Source organism: Buteo buteo, unplaced genomic scaffold (genome assembly GCF_964188355.1).
Source record: "Buteo buteo unplaced genomic scaffold, bButBut1.hap1.1 HAP1_SCAFFOLD_62, whole genome shotgun sequence".
NCBI classification, from domain to species: Eukaryota; Metazoa; Chordata; class Aves; order Accipitriformes; family Accipitridae; genus Buteo; species Buteo buteo.
The window spans coordinates 59,666-71,736 of record NW_027439228.1 but is presented as its reverse complement, the minus strand read 5'-3'; the positions used below and the strand labels follow the sequence as shown (position 1 = coordinate 71,736).

Genomic DNA, 12,071 nt, shown 5'->3' with positions numbered 1-12,071 from the left:
TTGGATTCTTGCAGCACGGGCATTACTGTAAAAATCTCCCAGCATTGTAGTCTGACCATTACAGGCTCTTATTTCCCATAACCTGCTCCCAGTGCAGCCCACTGACAATCCTCCCGATGCGGCAAACGCCAGAAACATCTGTGGTAGCAGATTCCCCCCAAGTTAAGGGAGAAGCTGGAGAGTGGATCAGCCTGGTTTGGTGAGAGCCCCTGCTAAATATTGCTAAATGCTTCTCTTCCCTGTCCCTCTGCTCCTGCCCTTGTGGGTGCTGTGGTCCCAAGAAATCTTCAGACAAGGGGTTTCACAAACCCTGGCCCTGGCTACAGCCCAGTCCCAGGGAGCTGCAGGAACACCCCAGACAAATGTGTGTGTGTGTGCACACACCATCCTCAGGCACTGGGACCACCGAGGTCCCCAAACACTGTGGTCCTCCCTCGCAGGTGCTGGGTAAAAGAGTGTTTTAAGGTGATTCCAACCAGTCTTGCACGAAGGAAACAGCCTGGAAAACAGCCTAAACATTTATGTAAACACCATGGAGAAGGGGTGCATGGGTATATACAGAGAGATTTTAATCTTCAGCTTTTCCAAAAGAAATAAGCACCGAAAACAAACAAAACCCACCCCAATTAGATGAGGGGTAAGCTTTCAACACCTCTGATTTGACCACACCACCTAAAAATAACCGACAACCATCACACCCTAGTGATCGTCATAAAAAAAATTGTATTGAAGGCCTCCCCAGTACTAAGTTCCAATCAGATAGTTCAGAAACTCAGATTAAAAATAGACAGAACTCCACTTTTTGTTCTGAAACAAGTGCAATCATTTAAACTACTGTTAATAATATGTCATTGCCAGGTAGTTGCCCTCACAAGATATCTGACACCTCATCTATTACCATCTGCTTATATTCAACTAAAAATGAGATGCAACAGCATTTAAAGCTATACAGAGCTCTTTCAGCTGGATAAAAAAGCATGAACACATTTTCTTCACTCCTCTCAGTCTGGCTCATACCTCAAGGTCTGCATAGGTTGCAGAGGGTGATTTTTAAATTCCTACAGTCTTCTCAGAGTTTAAGCTTTAAGTTAACACGAAAAGATAGATTTGAGCTTCCAACACTGCAAGATACCGCTGTAATATGGCATCAACAGTCATGCCATTTTAATCAACAATGTTCCTATTCAGTGAAGCACATTTCTGATCTTCAGCCAAATCATGCAAGAGAAAATTGCATTCATACTCCCTGGTACTGCTGCTTCTCAGTAATCCATTACTGCATTGAAGCAGGTCAAAAAACCTGTCTCAAAGACACTTCTGCTATCAGATCTTCAGAGGAGGGGCAGAAGGGGCAAAAAGCAGCACATCTCCAGCCCACAGTCCCACCAGGGCTCCTTTACTCACAACTAGGGACACTCATGGACCTCAGCAAAAATGGGACAGTGGTGAAACACACTCCCAGAAGGCAAGCCTTCTTGCCTCCCCCGAAAAATGAAGCCAGACCTGCCTAAAGCTGAAAACAAGGCTGTAGAAAACATTATTCTCTGCAAACCGCAGAGAGCCGTGCTCTGCAGAGGGAAAGCTCCCATCTAGCTGCCTGCACAGGCACGTACCTGGGACAGAGAGCAGAAATCACAATTTGGCATCTCAGACAGGGACACAAGAACCCCCTTCCCTGCCTGCTACTGATATTCAGCACGATACCGAGATGATGAAGAGTCAGGCAATGTCCGAGATTCTGATTCATCTCTGATAATCAGAAAGTAGCTTTACCTGCACCCTGGGACCAGCAAGCAGCCAGCTCCTTCAGCACCTAGACATTTTGTTGGCAGTGAAAAGCTTCATAATCTTAAGCCTTTACTTCCAATTCAAATACTTCATTTACAAACAGCAAATAATATTTAAGTGCTGTTAGTACTGGGCAGATAAACATCTAGTATCTTTGGAAGAGAGGCAATCCACAATCTGAAGGAAATGCAGCATGGCTTCTTCTGCCTTTTTATTTATTTTATACTTAATGCATTATTATCATCCTACAAGATGTGTACTATTTTGGTTCAGTAATTAGGTTTCTTCTCACAGTTGCATCCAGGAAGACAATCTCTTCTGGAAGTTGTCTTTTCTGTTGGTGAATAATTAAAGGAGTATTTTTGGCAGGACATTTTTCTCTCTTCCATCATCTTGGGTTTTGGTTTGGTTTGGTTCTTTTATGCCTAAGCTCTTGTTTCCAGCTTTTGTATCCACCTGTGTTTGCACTGTGCTTAGTCAACACCAAAGCCCAGACATCACATATTTGCAGTCTTGGCAAGTTTTATGAGTCCTGACAACTGTGTAGCTGAATTTCTCACTAATCTTTCAGCAGGACCATAACCCTCAGAACCTCTAAAAGAACTTTTACCCCTAAATTCTTGTGTGCCATGCGCCCATCGACTGAATAGCACTCCACAAAGCACTGTTAAATCTTTCAATTTCCAGGAAGTACATGCAAATTTTATGCCACATTTGAGAAAAGAAAATCAGCTCAGTAGTAGAGACAAAACAGAGAATTGGTCGGATGACAGGAGTGATTTAAGGTTTCAGCAGATCACTAACTGCACTCAAGTCAAAATCTCAATGAAAGCAAAGATAAATCTCTTTTTGGACTTATTAGCAAGTGTGTCACCAAAACAAGAGTTCTCAAACCAAATCCCTAAACCTCAAAAGTGTTTTGGGAAAATGTATTTCCCCCCCCCCCCCTCAATGTTGCTTCTTTACTTACAGTTGTGTCTCATTTTTTTAGCTTTCCCCCCTACCACAGGATCACAACCCTAAGAGATGCCAATACCCTGACACAGATTTCCCCAAGAGCTTTGGCATTAGCACCAAATGCCACAATGCCAGTAAAGTCATGAGAGTCAGCAGAACCGATAAGCAGTGGAGATCCCTTAAATTACCTTTTCCTGGCACCCTGAACTGCCTCTCCACACAGAGAATGAACCGGGGCGACAGCTGGGGTCGACAGGTGGCGACTATTCCTGCAACTCCATCCCGACTGCTTGCTTGATTTCTGCCTTTGGCTTCCCGAGGGCAGGCAGATGTTCGGCCACTGCCAGGGAAGCAGAGCTTCCTCACGCGTAATGGTGACCTGGGAAGAGAAGCACCACAACCCTCAATGCCCACCCTTCATCCTTGTCTCCCTGAGCGACGGACCTCCCCTCCCACGGCATTCCTGCGAGCAGTCCTGTCCCATTCCCTGCCCGCTGCAGACCACCCACCTGCAATTAGCAAGGGCGGGCACCAAATGAACTCCTCCTGGAGCCTTGCACAAGTGCTTCCACTTCAAGAAGCACAAGAAGAAGCGGGAGGGCAAGACGGGTTCCCGCCGAGCCCCCCTCGTCCAAATGCCTGCCGCTGGAGAACGCCCAGCTCAGCCGCTTGCCCTGCGCCTGGCACACTCAGCTCCCAGGACTGCCGGAGCCCTCGGCACTGCAGGTGCCTAGAGGAAACTCCTGGCCCCAGGAGAAGGCCCCACCTTCTTCTCCCATGGGTCAGCACAGCTGGGGAGGGCTGCCAGTCTCCTCCCTTCAGGCGGTGCTGCCTCGGAGGATCGCTCCCCTCGGCTGCCACTGTGCCCTGCTTTGGGGCCCGCCCTTCCCTGAGGCGATGTTTCCTCCGATTGGCTGCATGAGATCGCTCCTCCCATCCAGTGATGGGTCAGGCGGCTCATCAGTCATCTCTGCTTTGCTCTTGCCAGCTGTGATTGGTGGAGCGGGCATGCCCCGCCTCCAACCAACACCCCCCCCCCCACACACACCCGGCAGGGAGCCCGGCTTTTTCCCCTCTTGCCACCTCTCCTGCAGGCCTCGAAGCTTGACTGGTGGGTTACCTATCGATCACATGCCTTGCCCCCGCCTCCTCAAATGCGATTGGCTGTCCTGGGCCCACTGACTCCCCAGGGACTGCTGGGTGGAGGTTGCCAGGCAACGAACTCCACCTTTAGGGCTGAGAGCCTCAGCATGGAGCTGTGGGCCCTGAGGAAAGGCTGGGGGTCATCAAAGGCGGGTTTGGACCCGAAAACCGAGGATTTCGGCCCGAAACAGGAGGCTCTGGGCACTACAAAGGATAGGCGCGATGCTACAGCTGACGCTGGGGACCCTGCGAAGGAGGGGAACCTCTTGGTTCCTCTGCCCTTTGCCCCAGGGTGCCGTGTATGGGGCAGGACTCTGGACTCGGGGAGAGGGAAGCTTCCCCTGGCTCACGGGCAAGGCTGTGCCAGCCCAGAGCACGCAGGAGGTTGCCACCTCTGAAGACCGGGACGAAGGAAGACTGGCCAGCTTGGCCCTTGCCGGTGCCCCCGCCACAGCAGGAGCCCCCCTCAGCCTGCTGTTCAACCCAGAAAGGGGCTCCGTTCCCGCTTACATCCTCACCTTTACCAAGGAACACCTTTAGGAAGGACTGGGCAAGGCGGAAGCACGTGCTTCCTTTGAGCGAACTTTGCAGAGCGTTCCGTTTGGGTCACGCGCGTGTGGTGGGACCCGCGGGACAGGGGGCTGAGGCTCACGTGGGCTCGCAGCCGGGCCAGCGTGCACAGCAGCCCAAGGGACAAAACCACGTCTCTGCTGGTGGCCTCCCTGTGTGGAGCTGCCCCTGCCCCCTGCAGATGTGCGGAGGCTCGCTGGGGGTGAGGAACAGCACCAGTGGGGCCTGGGTTAACGGGCAGGGGTCCGATGGGCCAGCCAGATGCTACTCTCCGTCCCTCTGCTCGGCCCCTGTGCCGCTGCTGACCCTTTAAGGTCCCCCCGCCATTCCCCACTCGTCCCCCAGTGCCCCCCTTCCGCCCCCTGCCCACACACCTGTAACCTCCTGTGACCCCCTCGGTTCCCCCCAGTGCCCCCTACTCCCCCCAGTGTGTCACTGGGCAGTGCTGTGGGGGGTCCCAGCGTGATGGGACACCGGGAGGGCGAAGCCTGCTGTGGCGATACGGTCGGGGCTCTCACCCTTCCGATTCTCCCCCGCCATCCCCCTGGGGGGCAGGGAGCGAGCGGCTGTGTGGTGCTCAGCCACCGGCCAGGCTTAAACCACCGCAACCTGTGAGCAAAAGAGTTACCTACCCACGGACGGACGGACGGGGAGAGTGCTCATCCTTCCTCCTCCCTCAGGGTGCAGGCATCCCCTGTATCACACCGGGGCGCACAAAAGCCTCAGCAGTCCGGCTGCTGTTGGAGCCCCTTCCAAAGCTTTTTGGGGCGAGCTGACGCATTCCTACCGCCCAGCACGGCGGTTGGGTTTATACCGTTGCCATGAGCGAGGGGATTCTGCAGAAACTGCCCGGCACTCGCTGTGCAAGGGTGATGGCCGCAGGGAGCAGCAAGCTGCAGGTGACGGTGGCTGCATACGGACCTTCAGCCCTTCCTGGCCACCGTGTCTGCCTACATCTTGCCCTCGCTCGGAGCTCATGGGGCTGCTCCTCCGAGGTAGCCCAAACGCACCAGGACGTGGTCCTGGGCAACCTGCTCTAAGGGAGCCTGCTTGAGCAGAGGGCTTGGACGACCTCCACAGCTCCCTTCCAACCTCCACCCTCCTGTGCAACTCTGTGCCTTGCTTTCACTCCTAAAGCACCTGAACCCAGCCCTCATGCGCGCCGGCAAGGATGCTGGGACAAGGCACAATCCCAAACTCCTCCCCGAGGGGTCATCCCCAAACAGCAGCTCCCCGCTCCAGAGCAGCCGATGGCAGACATACTCAGAAGAGAGAAAATATCATTTTATTGAGAACATCAACTGCAGTGGGGGGTGGGCCCAGGACTCACAGGGGTTCAGCCAGTAACAGGAAAACGGCACCTACAAGGACAGAGTCAGAGAGCGCTGCTGAATGCACAGCGCCAGGAAGAGGCAGGGTTTGGTTGCCCTCTCTCTGGGGAACACCGTTGACGAGGAATTGCTCATAGCCCAGAAGAGAGTGAGCTACGGCTGGCATTGCCGAGGGGAGGGCTCTGGCGCCTTATCCCCACGGGGAATGCCCTTAGAGAGCTGTGCGCGCGCAGAGATGCACAGGGCCCCTGTGCCACGCAGCAGGGCTCGATGGGGAGCCCCTGGGGAGCGGCCACGGGGTTCTTGCCAGACCCTGCGCAGCAGCAGAGCCTGGTACACACCTGGGCTTCTCGACCTGCCGGACCTTCCTGCATCTTTTCCGTCTGCGATCCCCCAATCTGTTTTCTCTCTTCCTCTTCTTTTTTTCTGCACAGCTTTCATCTCCCCAGGCCTGTTTCCTCCTTCGGTTCCTTCTCTTTTCCTTGTCCCGAGGAGAGCCTGCAAACCTTTCCATCCCACAGTGTGCTTAGATAGGTAAGGCCACGATCCAGCGGAGACAGTTCTGATTTTAACCCAAAGTGACTCGTTTTACCTTCTTTCCTCTGAAAGGCTGCCCAGTTGTTGCGGGCGTAGCAGGGGCTCTGCCGTGCTCTCGAGGGTGGCTGGAGGCAAAGCTGGAGGTGCCTAAACCAGAATTGTTGGAGTTCAGGGGTGGCAAGGGACGGCCTGGAGTAGTAAGGGACTGCTTGCCAAATTACCACCTTAGCTCTCTGGGGAAGATGCTGCTTTGCATCATGCATCCACATTTTGCACAGTCCACCTGCCCCAAAACAGACTTGATGAAACTGTGATGAAGTAGGATCCGAGCAAAAGCCCTCTCAAGTTGACAGCTACTCCCCGCTGTCTTTTTGTAGGTATTTGGTTGGATTAAGCACATGCTTAATGCATTTGAGAAAGGACCTTTCCAGTTTTCCATACAACGTATGATTCCGTGGGGGAGGAGGAGGAACCCCAAACACACAAGCCATCGGCTGGCCGGAGGAGGCCCAGCAGCTACTTGGCCTCCTCAGAAACTACCCTCCTACCCGAGAGACACTGTCACGGTGCTTGTGGAGCAGAGCTGACATACCTCTGTCGTTTTGGACTCCGCCACCATGTCTCCCCCAGCTCCTTTGAGGACACCCAGAGAGGGGGATGCATGCAGAATGGCTTCTGCCTGGTGGCCCTGGTCTCCTCTGCCTGCAGGGCCACTTTGCTCTTCCAAAGGCAGGTCTAGAAAGCAAAACCATGTGCAGCAGTGACGCCTTGGAAGTAGCACACCCAAAGCAAAACCCACCCCAAGCCCTACACCGGTTTTCTTCTTGACGTTGAGGTTTCTGGTATCCCGAGCCCCAGCCTGGGACAGCCCTCAGTTCCTCCTCATACCTGTGGCTCCGTCCGTGGGGGCTGGCGACTCCCCAGCTGATGGACAGGAGCGGCCAGCCACCTCCTCCCCAACAATGTCGCCGCAATTTTCAATCATAAACAGCGCCAGCGTGTTCACCTGCACACATCAAACCCTTGCTCTCAACCCAGCTGCCTGAAGTTGTCCCAAGCAGCCTTTCCCACTCCCGACCCTTGCCTCTGCACAGATGGCTGTGGCTGCGGGGCTGCCTTTGCAGGCAGCCACCCCACCGGCATTTGCTCAAGGGAGGAGGCAGCCAGGGACCTCTGAGCAGCCAAGCTCGGATAGGCCGGCAAGGCTGCAGCCGGCTTGCCAACACAGCGCACCTTCTCGGTCACCTCCAGCATGGCCTGGAGCGGGAGCAGCTCCTCGTCGGGTGGGCTCAGCAGGTTTGGCCCAAGGCAGATGGCCAGGTTGCTGCAGCTCATCCTGCTGGTGGCTGCGTTGCGGCCGATGTGCTGGAGGAGGGACAGCAGCCGCTTGAGGAGGAAGAGGTTGGCTGCAGGCAACTTCTCGGCCACCCTGAGGGAACAGGGACACTAGGTTGACAAAGCAGATTTTGCCCAGGCCTGTTGTCCAAGGCAGGGGGGAGCCAGCGGCTGAGTTGCCCAGCTTTCCAGGTGCTCTCAGCCAGCGGCCAGGGCTCCTGCTCAACAGGCAGGCTGCTGCCCGCACTTACGCTTTCAGCTCGGAGACCTTCTCCTCCTTGCTGGTCCTCTCCATGGCTGCCATCCAGTCCTCGTAGAGGTGGGTCACCAGCAGCTTGTCGGGGATGCTTCGGAGGAAGTCCTGCAATGCCAAGGGCTCTGGGTGAGCCTTTGAAGTTTCCAGGCCGGCCAGGAGCTCCTCCAGCCGCAGGTCAGAAGCGCTCACCTTCAAGACGGCGGCCAGCAGGAGTGCAGGCTGGTTGCCCAGGTCGACATCGGCGTCGCGGTCCAGGGCCTCCCGCAGCTCCCGAAGTTCCGTCCCGCTGGCAGCTTTGCGGAATATCCCCTCCGTCGACGGTCCTTCCCGGCGCAGGACAGCCAGCAGCTCCTGCAGGAGAGGCAGGAGGACAGTTGCTTGGCCGAGGAGCTGCCTTCCGACAGCGGTGGCCAGAGCACTGCCCCAGAGCGAGCTCCTTGCTGGGGGTGAAGAGCCCAAGCCACCATCCCCGCAGCTCCTGGGGACGCCCTGTGGAGCAGCCGGAGGGAGGGCTCCCACCGCCTCTAGGGAGCATCTGGAGGGCTGGGGACCCCCCCGGCCAGGCTGGCTTACCTGGATGGGCCGGGGCAGGGAGCCGTCCTCCCCGCAGAGGGCTGCCAGGGGCTGGCCAAAGAGCGCCCTGCTGCAGCCAGAGCCCACCTGCCCTGGCACCTGGGCAGCGGCCGGGGTCCTCCGACGAGCAAAGGGCCAGGGCAGCCCCATCCTCCTCCTCCTCCTGCTGCTGCTCCCTCCTGCTGCAAAGGAAAGCCGAGCAAGAGCCCGTCAACGGAGACCGCCGGGCCAGCACTCCCGGGGCCTGCCCTGCCCGCAGCGTGGTGCTGAGCGGTGCAGCAGGACGGGCAGGGAGCCAGCAGCTGGACCTCTGAGCTCCGGCTCAGCAGCTCCAGTTGGGAGGCTCCTGAGAGCCGGCACGCCACCAGGAGAGGAGAGCCTGGCCCAGCCCTCGCCCTGTCCTCCTCCAAGCTGTGGGCAGCAGCAGAGGCTCCGTGTCCCCGCAGAACCACGTCCAGCGGCCGCTGCCCAGCGGGTGTCCGTCCTTCCTTCCTCCTGGAGGTGACATCCTGCCTCGGGCTGCCCAACCTGCATGGCGACACTCGAGGGACAAGTGAGCACAGCTCCAGCGCTTGCAGGAGCTTACCGTTCTTCCCGAAACTCACCCGGTGCGTGGCAAAGTCCCCCTCCGCTGCTCGGCGGGACCGTCGGAGGCCCTTGCTTGGGACCAGCCTGCAAGAACCAGGCTGCGCTCAGAGAGCAGCCCCGCGGCGCAAAGGGCCGCCGGCGAGCTGCCAGCCGGCACCGGCAGCCTGAGCGTGGCAGAGCCGGGACCCTCTGCCCTCCCGGGCTCTCTGCCCCGCGGGGCAGGTTTCCCCCCAGCACCGCCGGCCAGGATGTGCCGGCATTCCCGGCGGCTCCCCAACCCTCTCCGCTCCCCGAGCGGCACCACCCTTCCCTCCATCCCTCACCCCACTGGCCGCACGTGCCGGCACAGCCAGAGGCGGGCGAAAGGCAGCCCTTCTCACCTCGGCCTGGCCCTCCATCAGCCTCTCCAGGCTCCCGGCGCTTAATGTCCTCCACTGGGCAAGAGAGAAGGAGCGGAGGCAGGTGAGCAGCGATGCCTCTGCCGCTCGCTCCGCGGGAGGACCAGGGCTCGGGGGCAGAGCCCAGACCGGGCAGGCACTCACGGCGTGGCGGCGGCCCAGCTCCTTCTCCAGGAGCCTGATGGATGGGACAGGCGTCACCCGGGCTCTCTTGGCTCCTTCTGGTGTCCTGTGGACCGGGAAGGGACAGGGAGAGAGCTGGCTGAGCCCCAAGCTGCCTCTTCTCCCTCCTGCGGCAGCTCTGCCCGAGCGAGAGCGGCCGGCAGCCACGGGGGCATCTCTCCCCAGCTGAGGAGCTGCGTTCCCCCGTCCGGCTGCACCTGCAGCATCCCCGCGGCTTACCCCAGGAGCGTGCCCACCCACAGCTCCTTCAGCGCCCGGGAGCTGCAGAAAGAGAGGAGAACCAGCGTCAGGCCCCGCTGCCCCCCAGCCCGTGGGCAGAGGCGGGCGCCTGCGCAGCCCTGCCCCGTGGGGAAGGACGCCAGAGCGGGACGAAGCCCCGTGGGGCAGGACAGAGGCGCTGCCCGAGCCCTGGCTCCCCGTGTCCTGCCAGAGCAGCTGCTTTCGCCCTCCCCTTCTGGGGACCCAAAGGGGATGCGGGACCTGCCCATGCCCCCATCCCTCCCTGCCGGCATGCTGCTCGCTCCTTGCCCAGGCTCTGCACGCAGGGCAGAGGCCGTTCTCATGATGGTGCGGGTGTGCTTGGGAACGTCTCCCGCCTGGCCGTGGCACTCACCCGAAAGTGGCGACGCAGGAGCCGCTGGGCCAGACGAGGAGGATGGAGGTCCTGTCCTCATCACCGCCTTTCTCCTCTTCCTCGTCCCCCGCCGCCTCCTTTCCGCCGCTCAGCACCCACAGCTGGTCCAGGGCCAGGCGGAGCTGTGGGCGCAGGCTGGTGCCGCGTCTGCAGAGAGCAGAGAGGAGAGGCAGGCGGTGAGCTGGGGGTGTCCTCCTCGGGGTCCCCCCGGGCCGAGCCCTGTCCCCCACCTGCCCTTGGGACAGACATCGATGGGCGCATCCAGCACCAAGGGGCCGGGGCCTGGGGCTGGGGCCGGGGTGTCCCGGGGCTGGGGCCAGGGCCAGGGCTGGGGGAAAGGCAGCTGGGCTCTGAGGGTCTTACTGCAACTTGGCGATCACCAGTTCCTCCTGGAGGAGGAGAAGGCGTCTCTCGCTCCTCTTGCGGCCCCGGGTCAGCCGCACGTCCGCGCTCAGCACCGCCTCGGCGTCGGCGAGAGCCTCCCTGCAGAGCAGAGAGCGGCGGGCATGAGAAAGGCCGCTGCCACCGCGGGTCCCGGCCGTGCCCCCGAGGCACAGGGAGAGCTCACCTGGAGCCGCAGCAGCAGTTGGCCTGGCCCATCCTGCCCGGGAGAGGAGGACCCTCGCCGTGGACCGAGGACGCGGGCCAGTCGGCGACAGCGGGGATGGGAGGCGAGGTGCCGGTGCCGGCGAGGTGCTGCTTGGCCAGATCCTGCCTCCTCCCAGCGCTCCTCTGTGCCAGCACAGCTCCGTGCTGCTGTCTCTGGCAGCCGTGGGCTCCAACTGACCAACATTCCGAGCCCAGCGACCAACATTCTAAGCCCAACGACCAACATTCTAAGCCCAACGACCAACATTCTAAGCCCAACGACCAACATTCTAAGCCCAACGACCAACATTCTAAGCCCAACGGAAAGTGGGAGGGGCACTGGGGGGAGAGTTCTTTCCAATATGGCCGTCTCTGCCTGGCACTGGGGAGCCCAGGGCTCGACAGAGCAGAGGGGAAGGGCTTGGGACTTCTGCAGTCTTTCTTGCTAGGACCTTCATGCCCCAGAACTGTGCATTTCCCTAAGCCACTGTGTCTTAGTCACAAGTGTGTGGCTATCCCTGGATTCCCCTTGCTTGTCTATGTAGCACCCTTCCCATTCCCGCCCTTCATGCACATCTCCCTGTGCCACTGCGATGAGGATTAGAATTGTGTGGGTTTTCTCTAGCCAAAGCAGTGGTCAAATTGGGGAGGCTCTCTCTTGGCATGGGACAGTGAGAAAGAAGATGACCATGCTGATAGGGTGCAGATACAGTTTCCAACTTGGTAACGGTAACTTGGTGTTTTGTGCTTTCTGCATTGCTCTGTGTGCCTCAACACTTCACACTGCAAGAGAAAGGGAATGTCATGGTCTGGACCCAGACACCAATATGGACCTCCCTCCCCACGAGAGGGAGAGTCTGTGCAGCATCACACTTTTGCTCTGCCCTCATTAAGACGAAAACCACTTTCACCCTAGACGATTCGTCCCTGAGAAAGACAGCTCTCAGACCATGCAACACTAGCTGGGACAAACATCCTCTCCTGGATAGTGGCATTAAGATAGGCTGTGTATTTTGAACCGTCTGAAGGTCATTGAAGAATGGCCTTGTGAGAAGGTAATCTTGGTGAAGCTGTCGACGGGGCTTCTACGGACATGGGCTCACACACTAACAGACATAGCCATGTGCCACTTATTCTCTTGATCAGCTAAAATATATGATCCATTCGTGAATTGATCTCTTCCTGAATAA

At 58.3% G+C, this 12,071-nt stretch overlaps 1 protein-coding gene across 1 annotated transcript; it reads right to left on the bottom strand.

Moving 5' to 3' along the window:
* Positions 1-5,784: 5,784 nt before the first annotated feature.
* On the bottom strand, positions 5,785-10,333 carry LOC142027844 (T-cell activation Rho GTPase-activating protein-like). Its single transcript, XM_075022045.1, has 7 exons — positions 10,188-10,333; positions 9,096-9,162; positions 8,107-8,406; positions 7,913-8,022; positions 7,560-7,755; positions 7,215-7,332; positions 5,785-5,819 (listed from the first exon to the last, which is right to left on the bottom strand). Exons 1-7 carry the CDS (start codon positions 10,331-10,333, stop codon positions 5,785-5,787), a joined length of 972 nt encoding a protein of 323 aa, XP_074878146.1.
* Positions 10,334-12,071: the final 1,738 nt, after the last annotated feature.

Bases quoted from the DNA above. Each gene is read 5' to 3' on its own strand.
- LOC142027844 (XM_075022045.1), bottom strand. From the start codon at position 10,333: ATGAGGACAGGACCTCCATCCTCCTCGTCTGGCCCAGCGGCTCCTGCG. The intron at 8,407-9,095 runs GTGAGTTTCGGG...GCTGCTCCACAG, and splicing joins GGGACTTTGCCACGCACCGG to GGCGTCCCCAGGAGCTGCGG. The intron at 7,756-7,912 runs GTAAGTGCGGGC...CTGTTCCCTCAG, and splicing joins AAGGTCTCCGAGCTGAAAGC to GGTGGCCGAGAAGTTGCCTG.